Source organism: Cucurbita maxima, unplaced genomic scaffold (genome assembly GCF_002738345.1).
Source record: "Cucurbita maxima cultivar Rimu unplaced genomic scaffold, Cmax_1.0 Cma_Scf00008, whole genome shotgun sequence".
Taxonomy (NCBI): domain Eukaryota; kingdom Viridiplantae; phylum Streptophyta; class Magnoliopsida; order Cucurbitales; family Cucurbitaceae; genus Cucurbita; species Cucurbita maxima.
In genome coordinates this window covers 166,062-191,224 of record NW_019272024.1, presented here as the reverse complement: position 1 = coordinate 191,224, position 25,163 = coordinate 166,062, and the positions used below count along the sequence as shown (strand labels likewise).

The 25,163-nt window shown below is 39.5% G+C and overlaps 6 protein-coding genes and 1 pseudogene across 18 annotated transcripts; all 7 read left to right on the top strand.

Moving 5' to 3' along the window:
- Positions 1 to 42: 42 nt before the first annotated feature.
- Positions 43 to 2,741, top strand: LOC111482779 (protein IQ-DOMAIN 1-like). Of its 3 annotated transcripts, XM_023128735.1 has the most exons (6): positions 45 to 205; positions 236 to 311; positions 400 to 521; positions 1,163 to 1,459; positions 1,556 to 1,924; positions 2,016 to 2,741. In XM_023128735.1, the coding sequence occupies exons 3-6, from the start codon at positions 429 to 431 to the stop codon at positions 2,622 to 2,624; spliced, it is 1,368 nt and encodes a 455-aa protein (XP_022984503.1). In that variant the 5' UTR covers positions 45 to 205; positions 236 to 311; positions 400 to 428; the 3' UTR covers positions 2,625 to 2,741. The 3 variants fall into 3 exon arrangements, with proteins under 3 accessions (XP_022984504.1, XP_022984503.1, XP_022984502.1); XM_023128734.1 differs by having other exon boundaries at positions 45 to 311; XM_023128736.1 differs by having other exon boundaries at positions 43 to 521.
- Positions 2,742 to 3,659: 918 nt separating this feature from the next.
- Positions 3,660 to 7,507, top strand: LOC111482775 (myosin-7B-like). 8 transcript variants are annotated; one of them, XM_023128730.1, is made up of 5 exons: positions 3,660 to 4,061; positions 4,208 to 4,234; positions 4,688 to 5,910; positions 6,024 to 6,910; positions 6,988 to 7,507. In XM_023128730.1, the coding sequence occupies exons 3-5, from the start codon at positions 4,722 to 4,724 to the stop codon at positions 7,333 to 7,335; spliced, it is 2,424 nt and encodes an 807-aa protein (XP_022984498.1). In that variant the 5' UTR covers positions 3,660 to 4,061; positions 4,208 to 4,234; positions 4,688 to 4,721; the 3' UTR covers positions 7,336 to 7,507. The 8 variants fall into 8 exon arrangements, with proteins under 8 accessions (XP_022984498.1, XP_022984491.1, XP_022984492.1 ...); XM_023128723.1 differs by having other exon boundaries at positions 3,660 to 3,837; positions 3,939 to 5,910; XM_023128724.1 differs by having other exon boundaries at positions 3,660 to 3,840; positions 3,939 to 5,910.
- Positions 7,508 to 7,671: 164 nt separating this feature from the next.
- On the top strand, positions 7,672 to 9,057 carry LOC111482786 (uncharacterized protein At4g00950-like). Its single transcript, XM_023128747.1, has 2 exons — positions 7,672 to 8,687; positions 8,791 to 9,057. The coding sequence occupies exons 1-2, from the start codon at positions 8,106 to 8,108 to the stop codon at positions 8,866 to 8,868; spliced, it is 660 nt and encodes a 219-aa protein (XP_022984515.1). The 5' UTR covers positions 7,672 to 8,105; the 3' UTR covers positions 8,869 to 9,057.
- Positions 9,058 to 10,219: 1,162 nt separating this feature from the next.
- On the top strand, positions 10,220 to 13,215 carry LOC111482781 (protein ABIL2-like). Of its 2 annotated transcripts, XM_023128740.1 has the most exons (11): positions 10,220 to 10,608; positions 10,813 to 11,076; positions 11,187 to 11,316; positions 11,401 to 11,483; positions 11,591 to 11,741; positions 11,843 to 11,942; positions 12,044 to 12,136; positions 12,226 to 12,268; positions 12,357 to 12,451; positions 12,554 to 12,699; positions 12,819 to 13,215. In XM_023128740.1, the coding sequence occupies exons 3-11, from the start codon at positions 11,239 to 11,241 to the stop codon at positions 12,987 to 12,989; spliced, it is 960 nt and encodes a 319-aa protein (XP_022984508.1). In that variant the 5' UTR covers positions 10,220 to 10,608; positions 10,813 to 11,076; positions 11,187 to 11,238; the 3' UTR covers positions 12,990 to 13,215. The 2 variants fall into 2 exon arrangements, with proteins under 2 accessions (XP_022984508.1, XP_022984507.1); XM_023128739.1 differs by lacking the exon at positions 10,813 to 11,076 and having other exon boundaries at positions 10,221 to 10,608.
- Positions 13,216 to 14,027: 812 nt separating this feature from the next.
- LOC111482777 (RNA-binding KH domain-containing protein RCF3-like) lies at positions 14,028 to 19,221 on the top strand. Of its 2 annotated transcripts, XM_023128732.1 has the most exons (8): positions 14,032 to 15,160; positions 16,232 to 16,696; positions 16,891 to 17,139; positions 17,512 to 17,766; positions 18,179 to 18,258; positions 18,481 to 18,589; positions 18,669 to 18,795; positions 18,887 to 19,221. In XM_023128732.1, exons 1-8 carry the CDS (start codon positions 14,477 to 14,479, stop codon positions 18,904 to 18,906), a joined length of 1,989 nt encoding a protein of 662 aa, XP_022984500.1. In that variant the 5' UTR covers positions 14,032 to 14,476; the 3' UTR covers positions 18,907 to 19,221. The 2 variants fall into 2 exon arrangements, 1 of the variants encoding a protein (XP_022984500.1); XR_002718259.1 differs by lacking the exons at positions 18,669 to 18,795; positions 18,887 to 19,221 and adding an exon at positions 17,837 to 17,897 and having other exon boundaries at positions 14,028 to 15,160; positions 18,481 to 18,560.
- A 297-nt stretch (positions 19,222 to 19,518) lies between these two features.
- LOC111482788 lies at positions 19,519 to 21,699 on the top strand (annotated as a pseudogene).
- A 280-nt stretch (positions 21,700 to 21,979) lies between these two features.
- On the top strand, positions 21,980 to 24,936 carry LOC111482780 (protein phosphatase 2C 57). Of its 2 annotated transcripts, none has more exons than XM_023128738.1 (11): positions 21,980 to 22,506; positions 22,794 to 22,922; positions 23,010 to 23,112; positions 23,230 to 23,340; positions 23,586 to 23,665; positions 23,790 to 23,843; positions 23,999 to 24,115; positions 24,232 to 24,286; positions 24,370 to 24,402; positions 24,501 to 24,547; positions 24,626 to 24,936. In XM_023128738.1, the coding sequence occupies exons 1-11, from the start codon at positions 22,199 to 22,201 to the stop codon at positions 24,663 to 24,665; spliced, it is 1,077 nt and encodes a 358-aa protein (XP_022984506.1). In that variant the 5' UTR covers positions 21,980 to 22,198; the 3' UTR covers positions 24,666 to 24,936. The 2 variants fall into 2 exon arrangements, with proteins under 2 accessions (XP_022984506.1, XP_022984505.1); XM_023128737.1 differs by having other exon boundaries at positions 21,984 to 22,506; positions 24,637 to 24,934.
- The last annotated feature ends 227 nt before the right edge of the window (positions 24,937 to 25,163 follow it).

Here is a 25,163-nt window from a genome sequence, read left to right as displayed (position 1 = left end):
ATATATGTTTTGACATTAAATGTGTCCACCAACTCAAAGTGGAAAAGCATCGTCTGGGTCACGTATGAGAAGAAGCCTCCAACTGTTGTTTGCGTATTAATACCTCTTTCTCCTCGTGATTCCCTTTAACATTAACGGCAACTTCCCTTCCTCACCTTACCTTACCTCTCTTTGCCTTCCTTTATCACACCCTCCCCAGCTACCACTTCTTCTTCTTCTTCTTCTTCTTCTTCTTCTTCTTCTTCTTTATTTTTGCATCATTCAATTCCAAACACTCCAATGCCCCTAATCCCCAGCTCTCCTTAATCAAGGTTGGTCATCATCCCTTTAAATCTCTTCTTCATCTCCGTCTTTTCTTGTTTTATGAATGCTTCTCTGTCTTGGGATGTTTGTTTGAAGTGCTGTGATCTGGTTTGGTGGGAGGAGAGATGGGGAAGAAAGGAACTGGCTGGTTCTCCACTGTCAAGAAAGTCTTCAAATCTACTCCTTCCAAGGACTACTCGCCTGCCCTCGAAAACAAGGTATCAATTCATAATTGTCTCCACTGAAGATTATGTGTTTCTCTGGGTGTCTGCTTCCTTTTATTACATTCAATCTCTTCATTAATACATCAAACTCTACCCGACCCTTTTTCACTTAATCTTTCAAATGCCTGGAAATAAGGTTTTCGTATTCGGGTTTGGATGGTAAAGTCTCGTACACGTAGCCGCAACAGCAAAATTAGTGTTTTTCTACTTGTGTTCGGGGGTGGTGGTTTGTGCTTTTCTTTTGCTTGAAGAAAAAGAGGCAATAACTTTAGTTTTGATTGTTGATGAAGAAAAGCTTTTTGAATAGAGGGGAATAGTGTAATAGAGAATTTTGATTTTAAATTTACAGCCATGCATGAATGAGAAAGGAGAGGGAAGACAAAGAAAGGTGCTGTGTGTGTGTGTGTGTGTTGTGTGTTTTTGGTCCCCCATGGGTGGAAGGACCAAAAATAATAGTGAATTGTAAAGCCTTCTTCTAAGCCTTACCTATCACCATCATCTATGTTCAACCATCATGTGCATGTTGCTGCAACATCTCCATCATCTTCCAAACCCATTTTCTGTCTTTTCTTTCAACCAACTAATTAATTCTAAATTCATATTAATTACTCCTAACATTTCTCTTAATTTTGCAGAAGCAAACTGTGAATGTGGAAAAATTGCACCCCAATGCTCCAGACCTTATATCATTTCAACAATTTCCCACACAGATCTCTACAGAAATAACCAACGACCAGAGCGCTCAATCCACACCCAGGATCGATGGTCGAGATCATGCCATTGCTGTTGCAGCAGCTACTGCCGCGGCTGCAGAAGCTGCAGTTGCAGCTGCCCAGGCTGCAGCAAAAGTTGTTCGCTTGGCTGGCTATGGGTGGCAATCTACAGAAGACAGAGCAGCCACTCTTATTCAAGCTTATTACAGAGGCTACTTGGTCAGTGTGATGGATTTTTTTTTTTTTTTTTTTTTTTCAAACTCTAACCGTGTTAGATTCAGATATAATTTAACTGGTTAAGACATCATGTTTTAGGCTCGAAGAGCACTCCGTGCCTTGAAGGGGCTAGTGAGGTTACAAGCATTGGTTCGAGGTCATAATGTACGAAAGCAAGCACAAATGACTATGCGTTGCATGCAAGCATTGGTGCGGGTGCAGGCAAGAGTACGCTCCCGCAGGTTGCAATTGGCAAACCAAAGGTATCATAAAAGATTTGCAGAAGAAGAAGACGAAGAAGAAGAAGATGAAGAAGAAAAATTGTTGAAAAACAGAGTAAAGAAATACGAGATGGAAGGTTGGGATGGTAGGGTTCTAAGTGTAGAGAAGATCAAAGAAGATTGTTCAAGAAAACGTGATGCTCTAATGAAAAGGGAAAGAGCTCTTGCTTATGCTTACTCCTATCAGGTTTGCTCTAAACATTGCCTTTCTTTCTCATTTTGATATCTTAACTTTTGCTATGTTCATTGTTAATATCATAACGCTTCTTTGTGTACAGCAACAACCTAAACGAAGACAAGAGGATGGAGTTTTAGAATTGAGTGAAGATGTGAATGATTTAGGGTTTAGGCGTGATAAGACACAATATGGTTGGAATTGGCTTGAGCATTGGATGTCTTCTCAACCATGTAGCGTTCGGCATTCCACTCCACGTGAGCCTTATATTACACCCACCACCACCACCACCACAGTCACAGACGACATGTCGGAGAAGACCGTCGAAATGGACCCCATTGCATTAGCCCAACTACATTTGGAGTGTACTGAGCCGGGACAAGTAAGCTCACACTCCTCCCGACAATCGGTTTTTAAGAATGTCCCAAGCTACATGGCCCCGACTCAATCCGCTAAGGCGAAGGTGAGAAGGCAAGGACCAAAATGGAATAAAACTATGAGAAGAGGATCAACTTTTGGGTCGGGTTATGAGTCGTCGAGTTCGGGTGGAGGAACGATGGCGTATCAAGGCCTAAGGAGCCCAAGCCCATTGAACAATGGGACTCGGTTGTCTCCCATACAGATGATGGGCTGTGGTCCAGACTACCCAGGAGGTGAAGATTGGGCAGTTTCGCCCCTTGGTGTCAATAATTGGAGGGCTGGTTTTGCTTGATTCAGTTATGAAACAGTGGTGTGGGGGTTTAATAAGTGAATATCAAACCTCAATTGCTATTTATTAAGTTTTATCTTTGAATTTAATAATATAACGCCCAAAGTATTTTGCATTTCACTTTTCCTTGCACTTTCCACGTGAATCTGTTTTCCAAATTAGTTAAGGATAGAAATAATGGAAGAAGAAAATCTCAGATTATTGGGGAAATAATTAAAAAAAGATGGGAGTTTTGGACGTGTTATACTGGGCCAGGAGCTCGGCAGAGGCATGTTGGTGGGTCCAGTCCTCAACCCACATGGTGATGGCCCGACATGGCGTCGCTGAGCTGTGATGGGATACGGTCCGATGTTCAGTCCGACATGTAGTTTCGATAACAACAAAATTTAACTGCTCCCCCTCTCTAATCATCTCACATACATCAAGATATTAATACAATAATATTTTCAGAGTTGAGTAAAAATTGGCATAGAGCTCTATGAATCGAGAATGAAACAATATACAAAATTTATATTATTAAACTATACAACACTTATTGAGATATTTAATTTGATTGGAATATTTTTGAACGCACAACTTAGTGCAGCAAGTCATAAATGTGGGTATGTTTGGTGTAAGATGTAAGTTGGTTGAGAAGTGAGAAGTTGGGTTGTGGTGGATAAGTATTTTGAGGCCAATTTTATCATTATTATTTTGGGCCAATAATGAGTGAGACCATTCCATTCCAACTTGCTAGTGTGAGTGCGATTTGATGGCTTCAAAATGTGTCATAAATAAAATTTATAGCCTCACTTGTCAGCACTCGGTGGGATGAAAAAGATGTAACTAAACTTGAACTTTAAATCACCGTAACTCAATAGATATAAAGTTTGAAGAGAAATTTGAATGAACGAGCAGCAAAAGCAACAAAAAAACAAAGCGTTTTTTTTCAAAAAAAAAAAATTAAGCTTAGATTAGGAGCAGAGCGGCAGTACATGGCAGTTCAAGTGGGTCACATGAACGACCCAATAATTTACTCTTTAATGTACGCTCCCAACTTCATAAGAATCTGTGACCCAATTATAATTTCGTTCCCCCCTTGCCTCCATTTTTCATCTCTGAGAAACTCACGAGGGTTGCTTTGAAAGCAATCAAATATCGAATCCATTTCAAATCCCACATCCCCCACTTCGGATTCCCAGGGCCGATCTTCAAACTTTAGGATTATAAAATGCTGGTGGTAACTGGGATTCTTGGGGAGGTTTCCTATTAAATTTTAGTTATGATTATATCCAATTCTGTGCTCTTTCTTATGCTAGTTTAGTTTCTGCTTTACAGGTCGAACCCAAGGAAGAAACTCAAGCAGTCATTTCTCGTGGACCCACGAAGGGGTTGTTGACTTGGTTGCTCCATCATTTTGTCTATGAATTGAAAGTGATTCAATTCATTGCTTCTATATAGGTAGTACTATGCACGAGAAGGTGCTCCACGCTGCTTTTACTTTGCCTGAACCTCTGAAAGGTATTTGACCTCATTTCTCTTCTCTTTGGTTTGGGTTCTTTTTGCTTGCTGATTGCATTCATCGCTGCTACTGTGCATTGCCCCAGCAACCCTTTTGTTTTCTGTTTCAAAAGGTATGAAGTAGAAGACATAATCGCCTTGTGAGAACTGAAAGTTACTTGCAGATGCAACCCTTTTGAAATACTTCTCATTATGCCTTCAAAAGGTTGCATTTTCTCTTCAGTTTATATGCAGTTATTACTAATACCCAGAACCCTGTGTTTGCTTTATCAAGCAAGTGGGGTTGCTTGCAGTCTGTCTTTTCCCTGAAAACCAGGGACAATTCTCCTTTATTCTTCTTATAACTGTCGTATTTTGTTGTAGTTTGGCCTCTACATGACTGTTCTTCACACTCAGGCACATGTAAAAGCAGCCATGCTCTTGAGCTTTCTAACATTGAACTCATAATCTGACTGCCCTTTGTTCAATCACCTGAAAGACTTGTTTCAGACTCTCAGTCCTTTCTCTTATGTATATATGGGATGCTTTGTGAACTTTAAAACTAACCTTTATTTCTCTTGTAATAGTGTATTCGAATGAGAAGAAGCATAGTCTTAGACGATGGATAAGAAAGAGGTCTCCAATTCACTAGCATTCATCTCGGACGACAAAATCGACAGTTTATCTCCTATGTATTTCGGTGTTTCTTGCGCATTCTTTGCGCTTCGACTCTTGGCAACCTCTGATTGCAAAGATGAAAAATGGTCTGAAGTTCGGGAAAAGATGCTTCAAGGGAGCGCCCAACTCTTGGGATTGCTGTTATGGAGCGCTCAGAGAGAGGTGGATGCCAGGCAAAAGCCTAATCTTGTTTATAAGCTAGAGGCTGCTGAGAGGGAGATAGGAGAGTTGAAAAGAATCAGACATGAAGACGCCAAAGCTAATGAAAAAGTTGTTTGCATTTTTGCTGCTCAGGAGCAACGGTGGTTGATTGAAAGGAAGACGCTTCGCCAACACATTGGAGCTCTAATGGATGATGCAAGGCTTCTCGAAAAGAAGGAAGTTGTTATTTCTACACTGAATGAAAAGTTGAAGGAGATGGAGATGTCTCTGGAGTCCAAGGAAAAGAAATTGGAGGAAGAGATTAAAAGGGGAGCTGACTTGGAAGAAAGAGTGTACAAGGCTGAAAGTGTGGTAGAAGAATTGAGAGAAACTGCTAAGCGTGAGGCCCAAGAGCATTCCTCTGAGCTCTGGAAGCACAAAACAGCCTTCATTGAGCTGGTCTCAAACCAAAGGCAGCTTGAAGCTGAGATGGGGCGAGCAGTTAGGCAAGTTGAGGCATCAAAAGAAGAGATTGATTCAATTTTAGAGCAAAAGGAGGAGTCCGTAATACTGGTACAGAAACTATCAGCTGAGATTGTTAAGATGCGGAAGGATTTAGAACAGAAAGACAAGATGTTATCAGCAATGCTGAGAAAATCGAAGATGGATGCAGCACAGAAGGCAATGCTCCTTAAGGAGGTTAAGCTATCCAAAGCTAGGAGGAAGCAAGCAGAATTAGAAGCTGAAAGGTGGAAGACAATTTCAGAATCAAGACATGAAAGACAGTCATTGAGAAGTATGTTATCCAATCAGGTCAATTCAGGATATGACGTCCCTACAAGTGCTGGGGAAAAGCATTCAAACACAAACAATGGGAAGACCATATCTAAGCCGAATGATATCGATTACTATCATCCAGAATCCATTGACTCAAATAATTTCCCTTTCCTTGCTGAATGTCTTTCCCCTGAAAGAAATAATGATGACTCAGGTAACAAACTTAAGTTCCTATGTTTAACTTAACGTTGTATACTTGAAGCTCTCTCTGAGCGGATGAATTTATTTGTTCCTTTTGGGGCTCATCTATGGATTTTACCTCTGAAGGGAGAATGATTGATGTGAAGCAGATGGAAGAGTTGGTATGCTCCGAGGCCGAGAAGTATGTACTAATACTTCAGCAGAGACATGACCTGGAAATAGATGCATTTGCAGAGCAAATGGGGGTGAAAGATGAAAAATTAGAAGTTTTTCACTGGCAGATGCTCAACTTGGAGCTCGAGTCAAAACGGCTTCAGTCACATCTTGCTGCTCAGAATCAAGACATCTTGCAGCTTAGACATGCGAATATGAAACTAAAAGCTCTGTCAATGGAGAGAGAAAAGGAACTAGCTTCCTTGAAAGCCCAATTGGCAGCACAGTTTAGGCCTCAAGGGTACCGGCCTACGAAGTGGGATTTGCCAGATGAAAACAGTGGCACGTGGTCTGATGTCAAGATTATAAAGATCGAACCAGGAGAAGAAGAGCAGCAGAGAAATCAAGAATGTAATGGAACAGTAAGGGAGGCAGCTTGTTTGAACGTTGTTGAGGACAGAAATCCATTGATACAATCTCCAGGTACGGAATTTGAAGATGAAAAAGAAATTAGTTGTCACAGTCCTATTCAAGAAGTAAGCACAAGCAGTCCCCAGGAGGTTGATAATGCCGAACCGTTGGCATCAATAGGGCAGCAGTTTGGAAGAACTTATAATAGTACTCAATGGAGGATGGATATTCATGCTCTAGGAGTGTCTTACAAAATCAAAAGGCTGAAACAGCAGTTTCTTTTGCTCGAGAGGCTCATTGGAAAACAGGAAAGTACTCGGAATTCTGAAAATGAGGAGAATGGAGAAGTTGGGATTAGAGGTTTTCTTATGTTTCTGACACAGCTGAATAAACAAGTGGGCAGATACAATTCTCTGCAGGAGAAGACTGATGAACTCTGCCAAAGGATGGTAAGTTCATATTCATTCTTCCTTTTCTAGTTTGTTCAGGTTTACCTTGTCTTCAATTTGCTCATTGTGGTTTGCAGCATGATTACGAGGCGAGTGTAAAATGTGGAGAGTTCAAAGTTGTAAGAACGAAAGGGAAATCCAAAGCGCTGGAGAACTTCCTTGAACAGACATTTCAGCTACAAAGATATGTTGTGTTAACGGGACAGAAATGGATGGAAATTCAGGTGAAGATCAGCGTGGAATTCGGGAAGGTTGCTGAGGAACTACTTCAAGAGTCGGGTAGCTTTGACATTAAACGCTTTGCCAGTACTGTCAAAACCCTGTTCCAAGAAGTGCAAAGAGGTCTAGAAGTTCGAATAACTCGAATTATCGGAGATCTAGAAGGAACCTTGGCGTGCGAGGGTATGAATCGTCTAAGTAGATAGTTGTGAAACTGCTTCTTGTTCTTACTCAATAAAATTGCATATCCATGTATGATTCTGTGTGTTCTTTCTCTTCTCTTTGTATACACAAATTACTAAGAATGTAATGAATTGATATACACTGATTCAAGAGAAACAGAAAGACCACAGCGGAGAGTGAGTTTTGAAAATCAAACCAATCCAACAACTTTTCAGACGACTTGGCGTCCTCATCCATGAACAAGAAATGATCCAACAAAGCAAATCACATGAGCCACTGAACCATTTGGCATGCAAAAAAGTCACAGAAAAATCAGTATTTTATATACGCATCAAAAAGACTATTTTTTCTCAACCGTTTTCGCAGATCAGGAAAAATGAGTACGACTTTGAAACACACCCAATTCACAAAAATGTCCGTTGATGGTTCACAAAATCCATCACAATCAGAGACCCGAAATTTCCAAATCGTGGGACCTCAAACATAATTAAACGTAAGATTGAGATTCGGTGAATTTACAGTTTAATGTACACAAACAAAACTTGTGGCATTTTCTCGTGAAGACGAAGCGCCAGGAGCGTTTTGCAGTTACCCTCACAATTCGCATCCTCATAAACTAACTCTGCCTCCACTTCTTTCGCTCTCTAACCCCCCCCCCCCCCCCCNCCCCCCCCCCCCTCTCTCTCTCTCTCTCTATAAAAATTCTCCCAATTCTACAGTAACTGGTCATCCACTTCAACTGGGCCTTGTTGTATTCGTTCAAAATCAAATGGGTCCGTGATATTTTGACGGAATGAGGCTGGAAACAGGGGAAAATCCGAGCTCGACGCCACCAAAGCTGTCTCTGTTTTCTCTTCCAAGACAGCCGCCGGAGCCACCGGGTCTGGTGACGCCTCCGCTGCACGCGTCAATTTCTGTGCCGTTTCAATGGGAGGAGGCGCCAGGGAAACCAAGACCGTTCGGAATTATTGAACCGAACTCAAAGCCCAGAAGTGCAAGATCCCTGGATCTGCCTCCGAGGCTGTTCACTGACACCAAAGTGGCTCATTTTTCCTCTCCAACGACCGCCGTGGACGACCCCGTCGTCGCCCAAGACCTGTCTTCCAATTTGTCGTTCAGGTTCCCCGACACGTGGGCGGAGACTGCGACAAGGGAGGGCAAGCATGGTAAATATGTCGGGTCTAGGCGGTGGATGAGCTTCAGGAAGAATAAGGAGGTTCCGAAGGGCGCGTCAGAAATACCGCGTTCGGCCGGCGGTGACAACAGCGGTGGGCGTAATGTGGGGAGTGGCGAGGGCGAAACGAGGGTGAAGATCACAAGGTTTAGGAGTAGAAGAAGCTTTCTCAGAAAATCGGATTCGAAGTCGCAGTTGATCGTAAGTGTCCTACCTCAATTTTATTGGGTTCGCTAATCTTTGGAAACATACATGAAATCAAAATTTGAAGGTTGTTTATTTAACTGGGTCCAAATAACGGCAGGCGAGTATCTATGGGAGCTTGAAGCAAGTGATTCCATGGAGACGCAAGCCGGATGAAACCAGAGGAGTATCACAATGATCATACAAATCCAGATATAACCGATAATATTAGTGAAATATATATGATATCATAATTTTTCAACTCTCTTTTTTTTTTAAGGAATCTTATATACATTCTAATTACTATAATTACTACTTGTCTTTGGCATGTTTGGCTGTAAATATCCTTGTTTAATATAATTATAGAGCACTTTTTTTTTTTTTTTTTTTGGTTAAGCTGAGGAATCTATGTCTCTCTCTAAATATAATAGTGTATTTTTTTTTTATTTATGTTTCGGAAAATTCATTTTCTATAAACTACGATCATTTTTATCTCGTAGATGGGTTTGGGCCTCTAGAGCCCACGCTGACGGTTAGCTAGAGCCATCAATCAATCCCGGCCCATCTTTTGCGAAACTGGGCCAGTTCAGGTACGTCACAGCGGGACCCATTATCAGCGCTCATTTCCAGTTGTGGGGATGCTGGGCCCACCCATTACCCAACAATCCGGCGCTGATTTTAAAGTATTTTTACATAGTCAAAGCATTTTAAAAAGTTCAAAACTCCAAATTTGGTACTTCAAAAATTTTGAAAAAGATAAATAATAAGATCCGCTGCTTCGAAATATTCCACAAAACATATCTCAGTGACCGGTGATCATTTTTGCTTGCAAAATCCAGACCGTTGATTTTGGTAACGGGTAGGGTGGGAAAGTTGTGGGGTTCATTTTCCGCCAACCTACCCATCCCACTAATTTCTCTCTCTCCTTTTGTTTTACTTTTATTATATTATTATTATTATTATTGATTCAAAAGGAATCAAAGAAACTTGAATTCAAAATGTGTCGCAGTGACAGATTTGGCACAAACACGAACAATAGACAACAAAATAAAATGAATAAATTCGAGAGAGAAAAGTGGTATTTTGAGAAGTTTATGGGTTAAATTAACTATATTTTTCTGAGACTGACAAGGGACCCACAATGCACTGCAATGCAGGCGCCATTATTTTATTTTATTTTATTTTCTTGGTTCACTAGTTAATGCAATAAATCCAACGCTAATACCATATGAACTATGGCCGCCTCCCAAGACAAGTGGAGAAATATAGAGCCTACTTCAATAGTTCTTAATAATGGCAAATCAATCACCTTTGAACCAACAAAAATTACAAAATGATTCTGAAATTCATTTAATTACAAGGGTGTGATGTTACAAAGCCCCACAATGAATCAAGTGAGATTTGCTATCAAAGAAACAAGACAATTTTATGTTGAGGGAGAGAGTAAAGGCACATCCCCCAAGGGCGGAGGGGTTTTGGGACCCATCATTCCAGACTCTCGCACACAAAAACGTGGCAACAACGATGGGGACTAGGGAGAGAGAGCCAAAGGGAGGATTTTTCTGTTCCAAAAGAGAAGAGGCGACTTTTCAGCTTCTAATTTTCTCTCTTCGAAACCCAAAGCTACAAAGCTCCTGATTTTCTGGCTTAACCGACGTGCTGGCCTTTGATGTCTTCATCCAACCGCGACCGCCCTCTTTCTTTCCCTCATTTTGCCCTTCAACATCAACTCCTTGCTGCCTTCAAACATTTTACTGGGTTTTTGTGAATTCCTCTAGTTCAGTCAAAATCTTTTACCCAACCCACTTGGTTTTATGCCAACTTTTGGCTTCTTTTGGTTCTGCTCACCGTGCTTTCACATTTTGAGGCTGAGAAATCAGATGGGGTTTTGGCTACTCTCCCGTTTCTAGTTTCGACCTCTTCAGCTCCAGAAAAACAGGTACACCTATTTCCTTCCACTTTCTTTCTCTCTTTTTCCTCTATGTTATATGGGGTTTTGATCTTCTGGAAGTCTTAAACGTCTATATTGCAAGCGTTTCTCTGCAATTACTCAGAAGGGTGTTGAAAATTTTGTGGCTTTTTCGACGGTTGTTAAGGAGGAGAGTGTGGACATCCGCTTTTAAGTTTTAATTGTTCAGGACAGATTGAGTCCTGGCGAAGATTCAGACAGAACGAGCTTGAATTATGGCGAAGCACTACTTGTTTTATTTGGTCGATTGGTTCGAATTTGATATATGTTTAATCTATGAGACAGCGAGTCAACTATTCTTTAATTTATTGAATTGAGGATTCTCATTACCTGTAACCTGTCAAAGGGAATGCTGTCCCTCACCTGCTAAATAAATACTTCTCTTGTCTCTTCTACTTTTCCTTCTGGGCTATATTGAAACACTTTGAGGATTTTAAGGTCCCCAAAATTAGTTTTGAAATTCATGAATGCTTTCACTGCAAATGGGAATGTTGCCTGATTCAATGATTTCCTTCGATTTCTGAATTTTTGAAATCTGATGGTTGCAGGTCTAGTAGTTTGAGCTCAACATTTTCTGGGACAGAAACAAAATCTTGTACAATGCCCATCTCACAAGAAACGTCCAATTTTGATGAGATTTCTATGAAGCAGAGTTTGATTTTCTCTGATTGTCTCAAGGTACTCATGCGTCTTTGGCGACATTCTTGAAAAATTACAGGTTTTTCATCTATTGTTCACTCTCTTTCTGCATTTGACTTTCAGGATTTGAAGAACCTGAGAGCACAATTATACTCAGCAGCAGAGTATTTTGAACTCTCTTACACGAATGACGACCAAAAACAGATGTGAGTTAGTTGAAAGGCTTTTCTTAAAGAAGTAATCAGAGTTTTCCTTCTATCAGCATTAGTTTATCAGCGAGTAAACTGCAAACTATCATTTTTTTCTTATGCAGAGTGGTAGAAACGTTGAAAGATTATGCTGTTAAAGCTCTTGTGAACACCGTGGATCATTTAGGTTCTGTTAGTTTTAAGGTTAATGATCTTTTGGATGAAAAAGTGGATGATGTTTCTGGAACGGAGTTCAGGGTGTCATGCATTGAACAGGTAGGATCAAGATTATTTTCTCTTCCAAATAATTGATAGAAAAAAATATAGATTTACAAATTTATTGTCATTGTGTTCTTTTCGTTGATGCGGGCTCATAGAGGCTACGAACGTGCCAAGAGTATATCGATCACGAAGGACATTCCCAACAATCCCTGGTGATAAATACGCCAAAGTATCATAAGCACTACATATTACAAGGCAAGTTTACTGTTGTTACCCCCACCCCCAGTTTGTTTCTTTTGCATTCCGAGAAAAAAAAAAACGTTATCGAGGTCTTATAGTTCATAAACTTTGCTCAGCGGGGGAGACCATGAACGGTGGTACCCAAACGCGATCCAAGAACAAAGGATGCAGCCTAGATGATGAAGATGAGTGGCACCAATTTAGAAATGGTAAGCTGTCGTGACAACCGTTTATTGTGAACTTCACTTTGGAAAATTTTCTAATGAAACTTCACCATTTATTAACTGATTTCCACTAGCCGTTCGATCACCTATTAGGGAAATGCCACCATCCATTATCAGGTAAACACCACATTTTCTATTGATCTGCACCTAAATTGCTTACTTGCATTAATGAGTTCTTTATCTAGTTTGAACATTTCTCATGCAGTAAAGAAAATTCTCCTGTGCCTTCTCAACGACCTTCCCCGTCCCCGCAACTTAGAACGTTCTCGTTCACGTCTACCATGCCCAAGAAGGAATTAGGTTCATATGCTCTTTCCCCTTTAGCTGCCAGTTTGTGTGATATTGGTTTTTGAAGTCATGGTCTTTTGCCATAAAATGCAAATTATGTTTGTTTCAAACCAGATAAGCGGTCGGTTTCTCCACACCGGTTTCCACTTTTGCGTTCTGGTTCACTCTCGAGTAGACCAAAGACACAAAGCTCAAGTCGATCAACTACTCCCAACTCAAGTACGCCAACCACTCCAAGTATTTCCAATGGGCAACGATGGGTGCGTTCATTTAGAGGAAAACGATATCACCTACTTGAATTGCATTTATGTTCTGCAAAAGTATATGGTGTTTTACTAGTGACTGAGATTTTGCAGCATGAATTTTTGTTTGCTACCAGTACCCTTCAGCACCTAGGAAATCAGCATCGATGCGGATGCCAGCAGAAAGGGATAACAGCAAAGATGTTGAACAATATCCCAGCAAAAGCAAACGCCTCCTGAAGGCCTTGCTTAGCCGACGCAAGTCAAAGAAAGACGATACATTGTACACTTACTTGGATGAATACTAGCACAAGAGGAATCAGCTGGTGAATGGGGTCTTCAAATTCAATTCATCAGGGATGCCACTTTGTGCTTTCATGAACGTTATTGAATTCCATATACCAGTTTTCCTTCATCCCACGCTGAAGTCATTTCTTTGTTCATTTCCACTTCAAATGATATGATGAACCACAATCACATCAAATTATTGTTTATATTTTAGTTTAATAAAATTGATATAATTTTTGTTGTTTCCAATTTTATCCATATATTAAGTAGGATTGGTTATTAACACGAGTGATATCATGATGTGGATGGAAATGCCATCTCGTTAGATCTCAATGTTGGAATGAGTACCTTCACACTCGATCAAACCACTACAAATCATATTGTGATAAAATTACAGATAGGCAGTAAATTAAAATGATAGCTACTTTAAGCATAAAGTGGCACTTGACATAGGAGGGCCAGGGGCATGCAAGGCTATCAGAGCTCCATAACTAAAATGGGCCGTCGTTTGGGCTTGGTCCGGGGGCTTTATTTTTCTTTTATTATTTTCTAAAAATAATTTTACGGCAATCTGGTTAAGCGGTCATGATTCCAACCCATTTCTTACCAAAAAATTATTATTTACTAAAGTAGCCAATAACTTCAGCCACTATAAGCCTAATAAATGCATGAAAACTAAAAAGAACTCGCTAGAAACCACATATGAAACAAATATATTCTTTTCTTGAATGTTTTTTTTCAATAAAAAAATGTTCCAATTGATGACACGTTTGAAAAGAGTTCTAAAGTGAGTTAATAATATTATTTTGTTTTCCCTTTTGAAATACTGCATACGAATGATTTTTGTTTTGAAATTAAAATTTAAAATGATTCGAAATATTAATTTATTTGGTCAAAGGAATATTAGGATTTTGCGACAATAAGAAAAGAATACTGGGATTTTGTAACAATAAATCGGTAAAGGTAAAAAGTAAAAATAAAAATAATAGAAAGGAGTAATGGGTTCTAACCCGAAGAAGTGAATGGTTAAGATGTTTTATCCCCCGAGATTAGATTACTAGACGAGAGAAATGGCAAAGAGAGAGTCAGAGGACCCTTGAGAAACGGCGTCGTGTAGGAGCAGTGGACTGCACATCTGCAACTAAACTGTGGAGCCGCTGAAGCAGATGGATTTCTCCTTGCATCATCATAACTTCTCCTCCTCTTCTTCTTCGTCTTCTAGGGTTTGTAATTGCATCACTCCTATTGGACTTCCATTGGTAAACAGGATAAAGATGGAATTGAAGGCACGGAGTGACTTCTGAGGTTTTATTTTTGTTGGAACAGAGGAATCCTCTAACCTACTCACGAGTTAGAGATAGGTACCCTTTTACTCCGCAAGATTGTAACAAAACTGGAAAATCAAACCCATTCACATCCACTTTCTTGGACTCTAATTGCTTCGCATTGAAAATCATTAAACCGGGGTAAGCATTATTTTTGTCAATCCAAAACCCTAACATTTGCGATGGAAAAGTCTAGATCTAAGAGAAACTACTACTATGACCACCAAGACTATGATTCGGAGGCGATGGGTAGAACCAGACCTCGTTACAACAATCACTACGCCAATAATAACTATCGTCACCGTGGGAGTGCTGTTCGACCGACTAAACCTCAAGACCAATCTCTTATGGTGACCACGACTTACAGGATACTCTGTCATGATGCCAAGGCCGGGGGAGTTATTGGCAAATCTGGCAGTATCATTAAGTCCATAAGGCAGCACACCGGCGCGTGGATCAACGTGCATGAGCTTGTTCCCGGCGATGAGGAGAGAATAATTGAGATATCGGACACTCGGCGGCGGGACCCGGAAGGCCGGATGCCGTCATTCTCTCCGGCGCAAGAAGCGCTTTTCTTGATTCATGAAAGGATTCTCGAGAGTGAAATGAGTCCTGGGTTCAATGGAATGGGCTATGGTCCTGAGGATGAGGAGGATGACTACGGCGGCGTTAGAGGAGGAGCTGGTGGCGGTAGTAGCCGTGTGTCAACAAGGCTTGTCGTGTCTAGAATGCACGTAGGTTGTTTGCTTGGCAAGGGAGGAAAGATAATCGAACAAATGAGGATGGAAACCAAGACCCAGATAAGGATTCTTCCCAGAGATCACAATTTGCCTCGTTGCATTTCAATGTCGGAGGAGATTGTCCAGGTTTAGTTTCTGCACACTTCAATATCTTGAAAGACTACCCGCTTGCTTCTTGCTATGATAATTTAAAAATTATCGAGCTTGGAATTCCTATTGATTCAAGCTGACTAGTCAAACTCTTTCTATGTCCTGGGTGGTTTAAAGGAAGCAAATTTACTTTTGCAATACTTAACCGAAGTCGCTAATTGGGTGCTTAGAAGTTGGAACATGTTAGAACGTATAATAAGACAGTAACCAAAATGGTGTCTATGAGCAGTTTAGCAGTGAAGTGGCGGGTTATTTGAATCTGCTGCTGTCTCGTACTTGTTTCACTAGCTATTGAGAAGCTAACAGAGTTCTACCTGAAATCATTTGTTCAGAACTCATCAAAATTGTTTCTTACTCCATATCTTACTCGATGGATGTGTTAAGAAAAACCGGTCATATCGGCAGAAACTAAACTTTTCTATGGGGACGTCACATCTATCTTGCACATTAAATTGCTTGGTCTTTTCATTTGCTGATTCCTTAGTTGATTTTTGAATTAACTTATTGAATTCCACTTCTAATATTATATATATTGAGGAAGTCTCTTCTTTTCATTTCACTTTTCTATTTACTTGTCAGGGCAGGGTTCTACGGTATTAACAATCCTTAATGTCATTTGGACTTGTTAAATATACAGTGAAGATATAAGAGATATGTAGCCTTTCATTGTGATGTATCTTTGCTTATATGAGCACATATTCTTTCATTTTTTGGAGGTTGCTTAAATTCTAGTATTTCGCAGATTGGAGGTTCGAAAGCTATATTGAAATGAATTACATAAGTTTCGTGTCATAATCTATTTGATGTTTATTGGGATTCCAATTTTTGGTGCCAAGATAGATCCCTTATCCATCTATCATAGATAACAAACCTGGATATAGATAACTTAAACTTGAGCAATGTCTTGATACAAAATGAATTAAATATAAAGATATGGTGACAGGAACAATTTAAGCTTCTTTTTGTTCTAAGTTCTTATGACTTCGTTAATCCATTCTTTGAGTTATGAAGAACATATGTGTATATTGGGTTTTAAACCCTCTGTAGATTGTTGGAGATGCAAATGCTGTAAAGAAAGCTGTAGCTATTGTTTCATCACGCTTGAGAGAGAGTCAGCACCGCAACCGTAGTCATTTCCATGGGCGTCTACATTCACCAGAACGTATTTTACCTCCCGATGATGATTATGTTCCACCTATTGCACGACGGTTATCGATGGATGGACGACCATTCAGACCACACATATCTAATACAAGAGGCAATGACTATTCCAACCGCCAATCTAATTTTTTGGTGGAGCCTGGAGCTGCTTCTGTTAACGACAATATGATGCCCTTTTATGGTGAGGACCTTGTATTTAGAATATTATGCCCAATCGATAAGGTTGATAGTGTTATTGGAGACTCTGACGGAATCATAGAATTACTTCGGGATGAAGTTGGTGTGGATATCAAGGTTTCTGACCCTGTGACTGGTTCGAACGAACAGATTCTGATAATTTCTTCAGATGAGGTACCCCAACTTCCTTTTTCCTTGTTGGCATATATCATGATTCACTTTTGCCAAGGGTCAAATCACTTGAGTATACCTTTACTTGCAGAAGATATATTAGGAGTTACACAAGCAATCGTTGAACTTACTTATTTTCCATTTATATTTTCATATTTTCCTTGTTCAACTTCTGATTGGCAAATTTGAGTTTTTAGGGTCCAGATGATGAGCTTTTTCCAGCACAGGAAGCTTTGTTACACATCCAAACTCGCATTGTTGATCTTGTTCCTGATAAAGATGACATCGTAACTACTAGGTTACTTGTACCATCAAGTGATATTGGATGTTTGGAGGGAAGAGATGGATCATTGTTAGAGATGAAGAGATTAACCGGTGCAAATGTACATATTGTGCCCCGAGAAGAACTTCCCATGTTTGTATCAGGGGCTGACGAGCTCGTACAGGTTTGTCATTGAACTTTAAATAGACTGAAGTTCTTGGAATTTGTTAAAGATGCTTGATGTAACTTCTTATTTTATTGTACTTTTGAGATAAATTTCTTATATAAATCAGTTACAGAGCATGGCCCTGAACAGTAAAAGGTAGCAGTCTTTGAGCTATTATATGCATATTCTTTTTCTTGTTCTTTTTCGAAGGATTAATCTGCAGTTACGAAGTCTCAAGTTAATCGGAAATATAGTTCTTTCTTGATGTGTAAATACATTTGGTTTTTGAGTAAGAATTTGATAAGGATTAGACGGTTGACTAATGTGGCTGATTGGAACTGATGATTTTGCTTTCAGAATTCCTAATTCCATAAGCTACAATTTTTGTAGATCATAGGAGACATAAAAGCAGCTCGAGATGCAGTTGTTGAGTTAACATCTAGATTACGAAATTATCTTTATAAGGAACCGTTCCAAAAAGATGCAAGTCCTCCAGTCTCATTACCAAGCTCCATGGGCAGTTTAGGACTCGAGGAATCATCTTCAAATAATAATGCTTCAGCTCGTGAAGTTCATAGTGGAAATGATTCTTCAATCACAGCCTATCAAAATGTGCAACCTTTTGGAACGGCACAGCTTCTAAAGGTTACTTGTTTTCTTAGATTTTTATTTTTTCTTTTATCTTGATGAGGGGAATTGTTTCTTTTCAAAACAGTCTCTTCTCAGCCATTATGAGTGGTGGCACTTTCTTTCTTTGGATACGAAACTATTTCAGAGTAAGGTTCTTCTGGAAACTGCTTCTGTATAGAATTGCTTTCTCTTTTGGACAAGTAGTAAAAGATTCTACTCCTTTGCGAGTCTACTGGAAAAGACAAGTGTTCTGGTCAACCTAGGAGAACATTTGGTTTCTATTATGTGTTTCTTTCGCATTATTATGTAGGAGTATTTCTTGCTCTCGTAACATGCCTTGAGCACTCCGTAAATTATATTGGTTTTTGAATGCACACCTCTAGGACTTCAGTTCTGCACCCAAATGATTCAAACTATCAATTTGCAGGAAAATGGAGGGTCGAGCAATGAAACTGGTACGCAGAATGAAAATGACCGACGTGAAGATTTGCCTAGTGGGTTAAATAGGTAGAACCTCATCATTCTGCAATGCTGATTCCTCCCCTCCCCCATTTCTTTTGGATCAATGGGGCCTTATATAAGCTACAAATGATTCCATGGTCAAATCCAGCCCGTCTTTTACACACGTTTCTCTTATGTCTTAGTTTATTCTGCTTCTACTTCTACTTGTTTTATAAGTTAGATCAATGGCTATTGAATGTAATATAAAAGCTTTGACGTTGCTGTTAGAATCCCTGTGCCGCTTGTCACTCGGAGTACACTTGAAGTTGTGATACCAGAGGCTGCAGTTCCCAAGCTTATAACAAAATCAAAAAACAAGCTTGCTCAGATCAGTGAGGTGGTATTAGTGAAATTTTGTTCAACTATTGTGTGATGCATTTATAAAACGCCTTGGCTGATATTTTGTTTCTTAACAGTTATCGGGAGCCAATGTTACACTGGTAGAAGATAGACCAGATGAAACCCAGAAGATAATCCAAATATCAGGCACACCAGAGCAGGCTGAGAGAGCCCAGAGCTTGCTGCAAGGCTTTATTTTGAGCAGTAAGGCTCTCTCACTAACCCATTTTGTGTTACATTTCTGCTTTTATGTTACCTTTGTCTCTGTATTCATTCATCTGTTCGACATTTTCAGTGCAAGAAGATGGGCCATAAGTTGTGGCCATTGGTTTTACACTAAACTCTAGTTGCCCATAAAAGCATTGTTGCCCGCCCCATCAAGATCGACCTGTAGTACCCCGGGGGCTCGGAAGATGTGCCTCTCTCTTCAGCTGTTTTAGTGGAAGAGCCATAGAGGAAGAGGAAGAGGAAGAGGAAGCACATTAAGCATTGCCATGTAAATTTGGAATGTACAAGAGTTTTCATTCCTTTTGTTGTTTCACAAATATTTACGTTTGTAGGAAACAAGTTCGGTATCACTATCTCCATGGCTATTGAAATCAATATTAAGCATCTATTAGTTTTTGGTAAGCTTAATTATGTTAATCAACAAAGGTTTAGTGGAGGTTTAGCCCATTCCGTGGTTGTCTATTTTATTTCGACTTTAAATTATGAATTTGGATTTTATTTATTTTTAATCACAATTTATGATTCTTTTTCTTTTAAATGTTTTAATTGATAACTTGATATCCACTGTCAATTAAATGTTAATTGATTCTGAAGAAGGTAAACAAGGGGTAGAAACTTAGCAATTAGTAATACATTATTTTGATTCGATGAGAAGTAAATTAATGAATAAAAATAATTGTTTAAATTTCTATATTTTCAGCTTAGAAGAGGACATTTTTCTTGAAAACTTGAAGAGGTCGGCTTATTTATCCAAAAATGGTACCTTTCTGTAAGTATCATCCCAGAATGAAGAAGATAGGACAACGATGACTACAATTCCATCACTCTCCTTTGCTTCACCTGTAATCACTCTCTCCTTTTCTTTCTCCGTTTGGTTCTTTGGCAAATAATGGCTGAAATTTCTGTGTTATGCTTCTGCTCTTTTTTATCTTTAGCATCTTTTCCAAAGCACATTAGATTTTGCTTAATGTTGGCCATTTTTTCTAGTTGTTACAGAGGATAGAGGTGAGGGTTGGAATTTCTCATGGATTTAACTCTCCTCCCCGGCTACAGGTTAAGATTCGAGAGATTCTTTCAACAACAAAGCTAGCCATGCTCTTGTCGGCCTTCATTCTTCACGTTTTCTTGTTTAAGTTTTCAGGTGGCCGCCAGAAAGCAAGGAAATGGTGAAGGTGTCGGGCGGCGAGTGTGGCGACGAAGAACATTGGTATCTTAATTTTTCCCTCACCATTTCTTAATTTCTTTTGTCTCATTCATGTCACTCTCTCAAACTGCGCGAGTCGAACTCACAATTTAAAAAAAAAAAAAAAAAAAAAATCGATGGAAGCATCGAAATTTGCTAACTTGACCTGAAGTTTCTTTAAAGAAACGAAGTTTGTGTAATGATATGCCGTATATTGCAACTGCCTAAAGCACTGGGAGCAGGAATTTCTATCTTTCGTGTCGTCTTTTGCTCTTCTTTTGTGGCGGGGGACGTATAACAGTTGCCAACTTTCTCTACCAGGGCCTATTTATGTTTTTTCCAATATAAGGTATTAAAAAGAGAGACTGTAAATGCCACCTTGTGTTTAGTGTTTCTTTGCTATTAGTATTGATTGGGAACTGCAGTTTACAACCGAGATTTGTAAACGTTGGAAAAAACAATCATGGGTTATTCGGTGCTTTTGTGACGAAATTTGGAGATGTTTGCTTCTTCTAGCTCCTGTTTTGATTAGTGCAACCGAATACATTGTGTTTTACAATAACTATCTACATGTGGATGTGTCAGAAATAATCCCGCTTTCTAATCCATCTAACTTTTGTGATTAATGATGATTAGGACACGAGCACCATGGGTAGTTAAAAACACTCAAAAGAGTATTTGTGGGTTCATGGTGGTATTCAAATCCTACAAGTTTCTTAGTTCATCATATATGTTGAACTGGCAGTTGTGTAGATGAAATTAGGCGAGATGTGTATTGGCTCATATACTTCTAAGGAAAATAATGATATGGACTGTACACTCAGTGTAGGATTAGGTGGAATGGAGGATAGATTGAGATGATTAATCACTTTAACAAGACAACATGCGGATTTTACTGCTTGCGATTATTGGGATGCGAACTAAGTAACTTCCTCAAATGGAAAGGTGTAAATATTTGGAGTTTCTCGAAACAAATAGAATACTGAGATGGTTTTGGATTACAGGCCAGTTTCTCCTGGCTCAAATTATTTCTTTTTTAACTCGAAGCCTGAAATCGTTTATGATGAATGATTCTGACTAAAATTCTACATGTTGTTCTCATTGACACTGAAACATTGAATTTGATTCATTGTGCAGACGAAGAAGGATGAGATGTCGATCTTCAAAATGGATCGAATTCCATTCCTTGAAGAACAGGTAAGGATGGTAAAGGAATAGGGGAAGCTCATAACAATGGACATCGAAAGACTTCTGCTATCAGAGGACAACGCTTCGATTTTGTGAATGAGGTTGCAGCGGAGGCTACGGAATACGTGGAGAACAATTGTGACGAATATGGGGGTTCTAAGAAAGCCATTCTTCATGTTCTTAGCAACCGAGTGAACGATGCAGGGTTCTATCGGCCGGATGCATATGCAGAAGAGGACCCATTTAAGCCCGGACCTCATTACCTCAAACAAGAATTTACTTGAACAACCTTATTACAAAATCCATTTTCCTATACAAACTTAGTGTATGTATTAATTTGCTTTTCCCAGTTGTTGTATGTTACAATCTGTTACAAGACAATAAGAATCGAACTTAGCCTCAAATTCCATTCGTTTGCTTACTAACCTCCTTCAAAACGTCAAACTATGTCTCGAGAATAAAAAAGTAGTGGTATTCAGAGTATACCATCGGCGAAGTGTTATTTTCAATTGTTGTGGCTATCTGAAAATTTCAATCTCTTGTCATACAGCAAGAATGAAACTTGGCCTCAAATTCCGTTCCTTTGCTTACTTGAGCTCCTCTAAGATGTCAACCTATTTCTCAAGTGTCAAACTAATTGCCAAATTATAAGATGAAGCAGAAAGTGGAACAGGAGCCAAGAGAAGTTGAGAAAATCTTTGTCAAGATTACAACTTTGAACGTGAGCCACAGATTTTACAGTCGGACCCCACTTGGTGATGGTAGACCTGCATGTTGCATCTTCTTGTCCGTCCTAGAATGAAACGATCTATCTACACAGCTGTGGGCAAGATTCAAAATATCTTCTAATATGGTATCTGATCCGTTAATCCACTTAGAGGCCTTCCTTCATTCTCTTATCCTTCCCACTTAATTTAATCTCCTTTACAATCTCTATCTCTCGAGTTTCTACGGAAGTATTTGATTCGAGTCAAAATCTCAACTGGGTTTGGTTTCCCGAATCAGTAAATGGCTTTGCTGAGTCCTCGATTGCATAGATTCCGCCTAACCAAGCTCCACTATGCCTCCGCCTCCATACCCACAAAGACAAACCAGCTCACTCTCAGAAGAAAAAGCCGTTGCTGCTCCTCCATAGCTATCGATGCTCCATCTTCTTTAACAGATGCTGCGGGGATCAGATGGGGCTCGACGACTCTGCAAGGATTGCGCGAAGAAATGGAGGACGACGTTGTTGTGCGGTCTGATGGTCTTAGTGGCTTCTTGTTTGCTGCAGTGTTCGATGGCCATGGTGGCTATTCCTCCGTCAAGTTCCTCAGGTGGGGAATAACAGGGCAACTTGTGGTGAAGTCTTCAGAATTTTATGTTTTCATGAAGTCCAATTTAACTTGCGAATGTTTTGGGGAATGGAGGCTTTAATTTTGATGCTTGGCTTTATTTACAATGCCAAAAGTTAATCATAATCATTAATCATCATGACACAAAAACGATTGCTGAAAACTCGATTTACCCAGTTTTATCATGACACAAAAATCATAATCATTTGGGAATTTTCATATAAGTAGTGGCTTTGACAATTGTATTGGTGTAAATGATGTTGTCACAGGGAGGAGCTGTACAAAGACTGCGTAGCAGCTTTACAAGGTGGCCTGCTGTTGAATGGAGGGGATTTTGAAGTGATAAAAGCAGCTTTGGCGAAGGCTTTTGATGAGACTGATAAAAAGTTACTCCTTTTGTAAGTGAAACATCCAGTTTTCCACTTGGTTATTTGTATGTTGGCAATGCAGTTCTCTATTTGACGTAATTTTGCTACACTTGCAAGGCTTGAAGCAGATGGGGAGGAAGATGAGTCTGGTTCCACGGCAACTGTTGCGTTCATACGAAACGATGTGTTGTTCGTTTCTCATGTTGGCGACTCTTGTGTTGTAGGCATCCCGCTGATCTTCATCTCAGTTGCAAAATTCAATCTGTTGTTCATAAAGAAACTCACATCCAGGGACATTTAAGATGTTGTAAGTTCATCGTTGGCTTTTTGATGGCAGGTATTATCTCGTCCTGGAGGAGCTCAGGTGTTGACTAGTTCTCATCGGCCTTATGGAAACAACACCACCTCACTGCAAGAAGTTAAAAGAATTAGAGAAGCAGGTGGATGGGTGTGTGTTTCTCTTGAAATTGGCTGCATGTTTCACTATACTCTGATTCTCTTGTTCCATATAAAACTTAATCATAAGATGGTTAGAAACTTTGCCTGGAAAGTATTCATAAGAAAAAGAGTTTTATATGAGTTTTGCCTGCGTTAATCTGGCATTTTGACATGTTGGAATGATGACCTGCCAATATTATTTACCAAAACCCCAATTCTTCTATGAAGCATCTTTACATCTTTTGGTATCCTTAGATTGTTAACGGGAGAATCTGTGGGGATATCTCTGTATCGCGTGCATTTGGCGACATACGGTTCAAGACGAAGAAAAACGAGTTGGGTCCTTTTACTCTCTTCTAATATTGTCCAGCTTTAGAATATTCCGTTCTTCTTAGCCAATAGTAATATACTTATACTGAGTATCATATGCCTCTCTTGATGGCTCATTGTATGTAAAAGGATGCTACAAAAAGGAGTTGAAGAAGGGAGATGGTCTGAAAAGTTTGTTTCTCGGTAGGTATGCTTTATGATTCATCACTTGTATCATTTTCATTTTATTGCTGCTTATTGTTAAGTGTTTGCCTTATTTTTCGTCTGTTTAGTCAGTTATTCCAAATACTATTCGACTTTACGAGGCAGTTTGACTATAGATACTTTTAACTCATCAGTGTACGTTTCAATGGAGACTTGGTTACTGCATCACCGGAAATTTTCCAAACTACACTCGGATCAAATGTTGAATTTATGCTGATAGCAACAGATGGCCTATGGGATTACATGAATAGGTTTGTTCGGACTCATTTTTGTCTCTAAGTCGTTTCTCTTGAGTTAGTTTATCAGATTGTTCATCAACTTCGATCTAGACAGACTAAAATAAGTGCCATTTTGGGTATTATTGCAGATCCGATGCGGTTAAGTTTGTTCGAAATGAACTTAGACAGCATGGTGATGTTCAGGTGTACATCATGTTACCTGTGTTCTTTTACGCACTCTATTTCTTGAGTGCTCCATATCTGACATCATGTTACCTTGATTTCAGCTAGCTTGTGAAGCCCTCGCGCAAGCAGCCTTGGTACTACTCGGACAATATGATTTCTTTTAAAGTTTGTAATGGGAGGGATTTGCTTTATAATTCTGATATAAAGCAAGTATTGTTTTTGTATTCTGCAGGATAAAGGGTCACAAGACAATATTAGCATTATCATGGCTGATTTCGGGTGAGTACCCGTTCGATTAAACGTATTTTCAATGAGTTGACAAGACAACATTAGCTTTCAAACACGATTTAAACCAAGTGTGGATGCAGGCGGACGGATTGGCAGAATTTTCAGATGAAGCAAGAGAACGTCATATTTGAAGTGGCTCAAGCTTTTGCTACGATCGGGGTTGTTTCTCTCGGTATTTGGTGGGCGTCCTCGACTTTCTCTCTTTAAAGTTCCTTCCATACTTTTTGCCTGTAAAGTGTAATTGAATAATCATACGATGTATCACATCCTAGCTTTTAAATGACTTAACATAACTCCCTCACAAGAATTGCAAATTCTTCTTTCCCTTGTAGTTTGAATTATGAAACTGAAAATGTGATGCCTTAACTATCGTGCCTGTAGGATTCAAAACTTTTCAATTTGGAAGTCTTGTTTTTTGCACAAGGAACTTATCATCTTTCATCAGAAGTAACGGATATCTCTTCATGCAATCTAACCTTCTCGTACGAGATAAAATCTCGAATCTGGTACTGCTTTTGCCATGTTCAAAGAAGAGTAAATAGCTTCCAAACATGAAAAAACCAAATACTTGCCACTTTCTTCGCCATAGATTTGCTATATTTTACAG

What these genes read in the sequence shown, in the direction of transcription:
- LOC111482779 (XM_023128736.1), top strand. Translation starts at nt 429, where the DNA reads ATGGGGAAGAAAGGAACTGGCTGGTTCTCCACTGTCAAGAAAGTCTTC. An exon ending in CTTATTACAGAGGCTACTTG is followed by an intron (nt 1,460 to 1,555) that starts GTCAGTGTGATG and finishes ATCATGTTTTAG; the next exon opens with GCTCGAAGAGCACTCCGTGC. An exon ending in CTTATGCTTACTCCTATCAG is followed by an intron (nt 1,925 to 2,015) that starts GTTTGCTCTAAA and finishes CTTTGTGTACAG; the next exon opens with CAACAACCTAAACGAAGACA.
- LOC111482775 (XM_023128723.1), top strand. Translation starts at nt 4,722, where the DNA reads ATGGATAAGAAAGAGGTCTCCAATTCACTAGCATTCATCTCGGACGAC. An exon ending in AAGAAATAATGATGACTCAG is followed by an intron (nt 5,911 to 6,023) that starts GTAACAAACTTA and finishes TTACCTCTGAAG; the next exon opens with GGAGAATGATTGATGTGAAG. An exon ending in ATGAACTCTGCCAAAGGATG is followed by an intron (nt 6,911 to 6,987) that starts GTAAGTTCATAT and finishes TGTGGTTTGCAG; the next exon opens with CATGATTACGAGGCGAGTGT.
- LOC111482786 (XM_023128747.1), top strand. Translation starts at nt 8,106, where the DNA reads ATGAGGCTGGAAACAGGGGAAAATCCGAGCTCGACGCCACCAAAGCTG. An exon ending in ATTCGAAGTCGCAGTTGATC is followed by an intron (nt 8,688 to 8,790) that starts GTAAGTGTCCTA and finishes AAATAACGGCAG; the next exon opens with GCGAGTATCTATGGGAGCTT.
- LOC111482781 (XM_023128740.1), top strand. Translation starts at nt 11,239, where the DNA reads ATGCCCATCTCACAAGAAACGTCCAATTTTGATGAGATTTCTATGAAG. An exon ending in TTTTCTCTGATTGTCTCAAG is followed by an intron (nt 11,317 to 11,400) that starts GTACTCATGCGT and finishes TTTGACTTTCAG; the next exon opens with GATTTGAAGAACCTGAGAGC. An exon ending in AATGACGACCAAAAACAGAT is followed by an intron (nt 11,484 to 11,590) that starts GTGAGTTAGTTG and finishes TTTCTTATGCAG; the next exon opens with AGTGGTAGAAACGTTGAAAG.
- LOC111482777 (XM_023128732.1), top strand. Translation starts at nt 14,477, where the DNA reads ATGGAAAAGTCTAGATCTAAGAGAAACTACTACTATGACCACCAAGAC. An exon ending in TGATAATTTCTTCAGATGAG is followed by an intron (nt 16,697 to 16,890) that starts GTACCCCAACTT and finishes TTGAGTTTTTAG; the next exon opens with GGTCCAGATGATGAGCTTTT. An exon ending in GGGCTGACGAGCTCGTACAG is followed by an intron (nt 17,140 to 17,511) that starts GTTTGTCATTGA and finishes CAATTTTTGTAG; the next exon opens with ATCATAGGAGACATAAAAGC.
- LOC111482780 (XM_023128737.1), top strand. Translation starts at nt 22,199, where the DNA reads ATGGCTTTGCTGAGTCCTCGATTGCATAGATTCCGCCTAACCAAGCTC. An exon ending in CCCTCGCGCAAGCAGCCTTG is followed by an intron (nt 24,403 to 24,500) that starts GTACTACTCGGA and finishes TGTATTCTGCAG; the next exon opens with GATAAAGGGTCACAAGACAA. An exon ending in ATTATCATGGCTGATTTCGG is followed by an intron (nt 24,548 to 24,636) that starts GTGAGTACCCGT and finishes GTGTGGATGCAG; the next exon opens with GCGGACGGATTGGCAGAATT.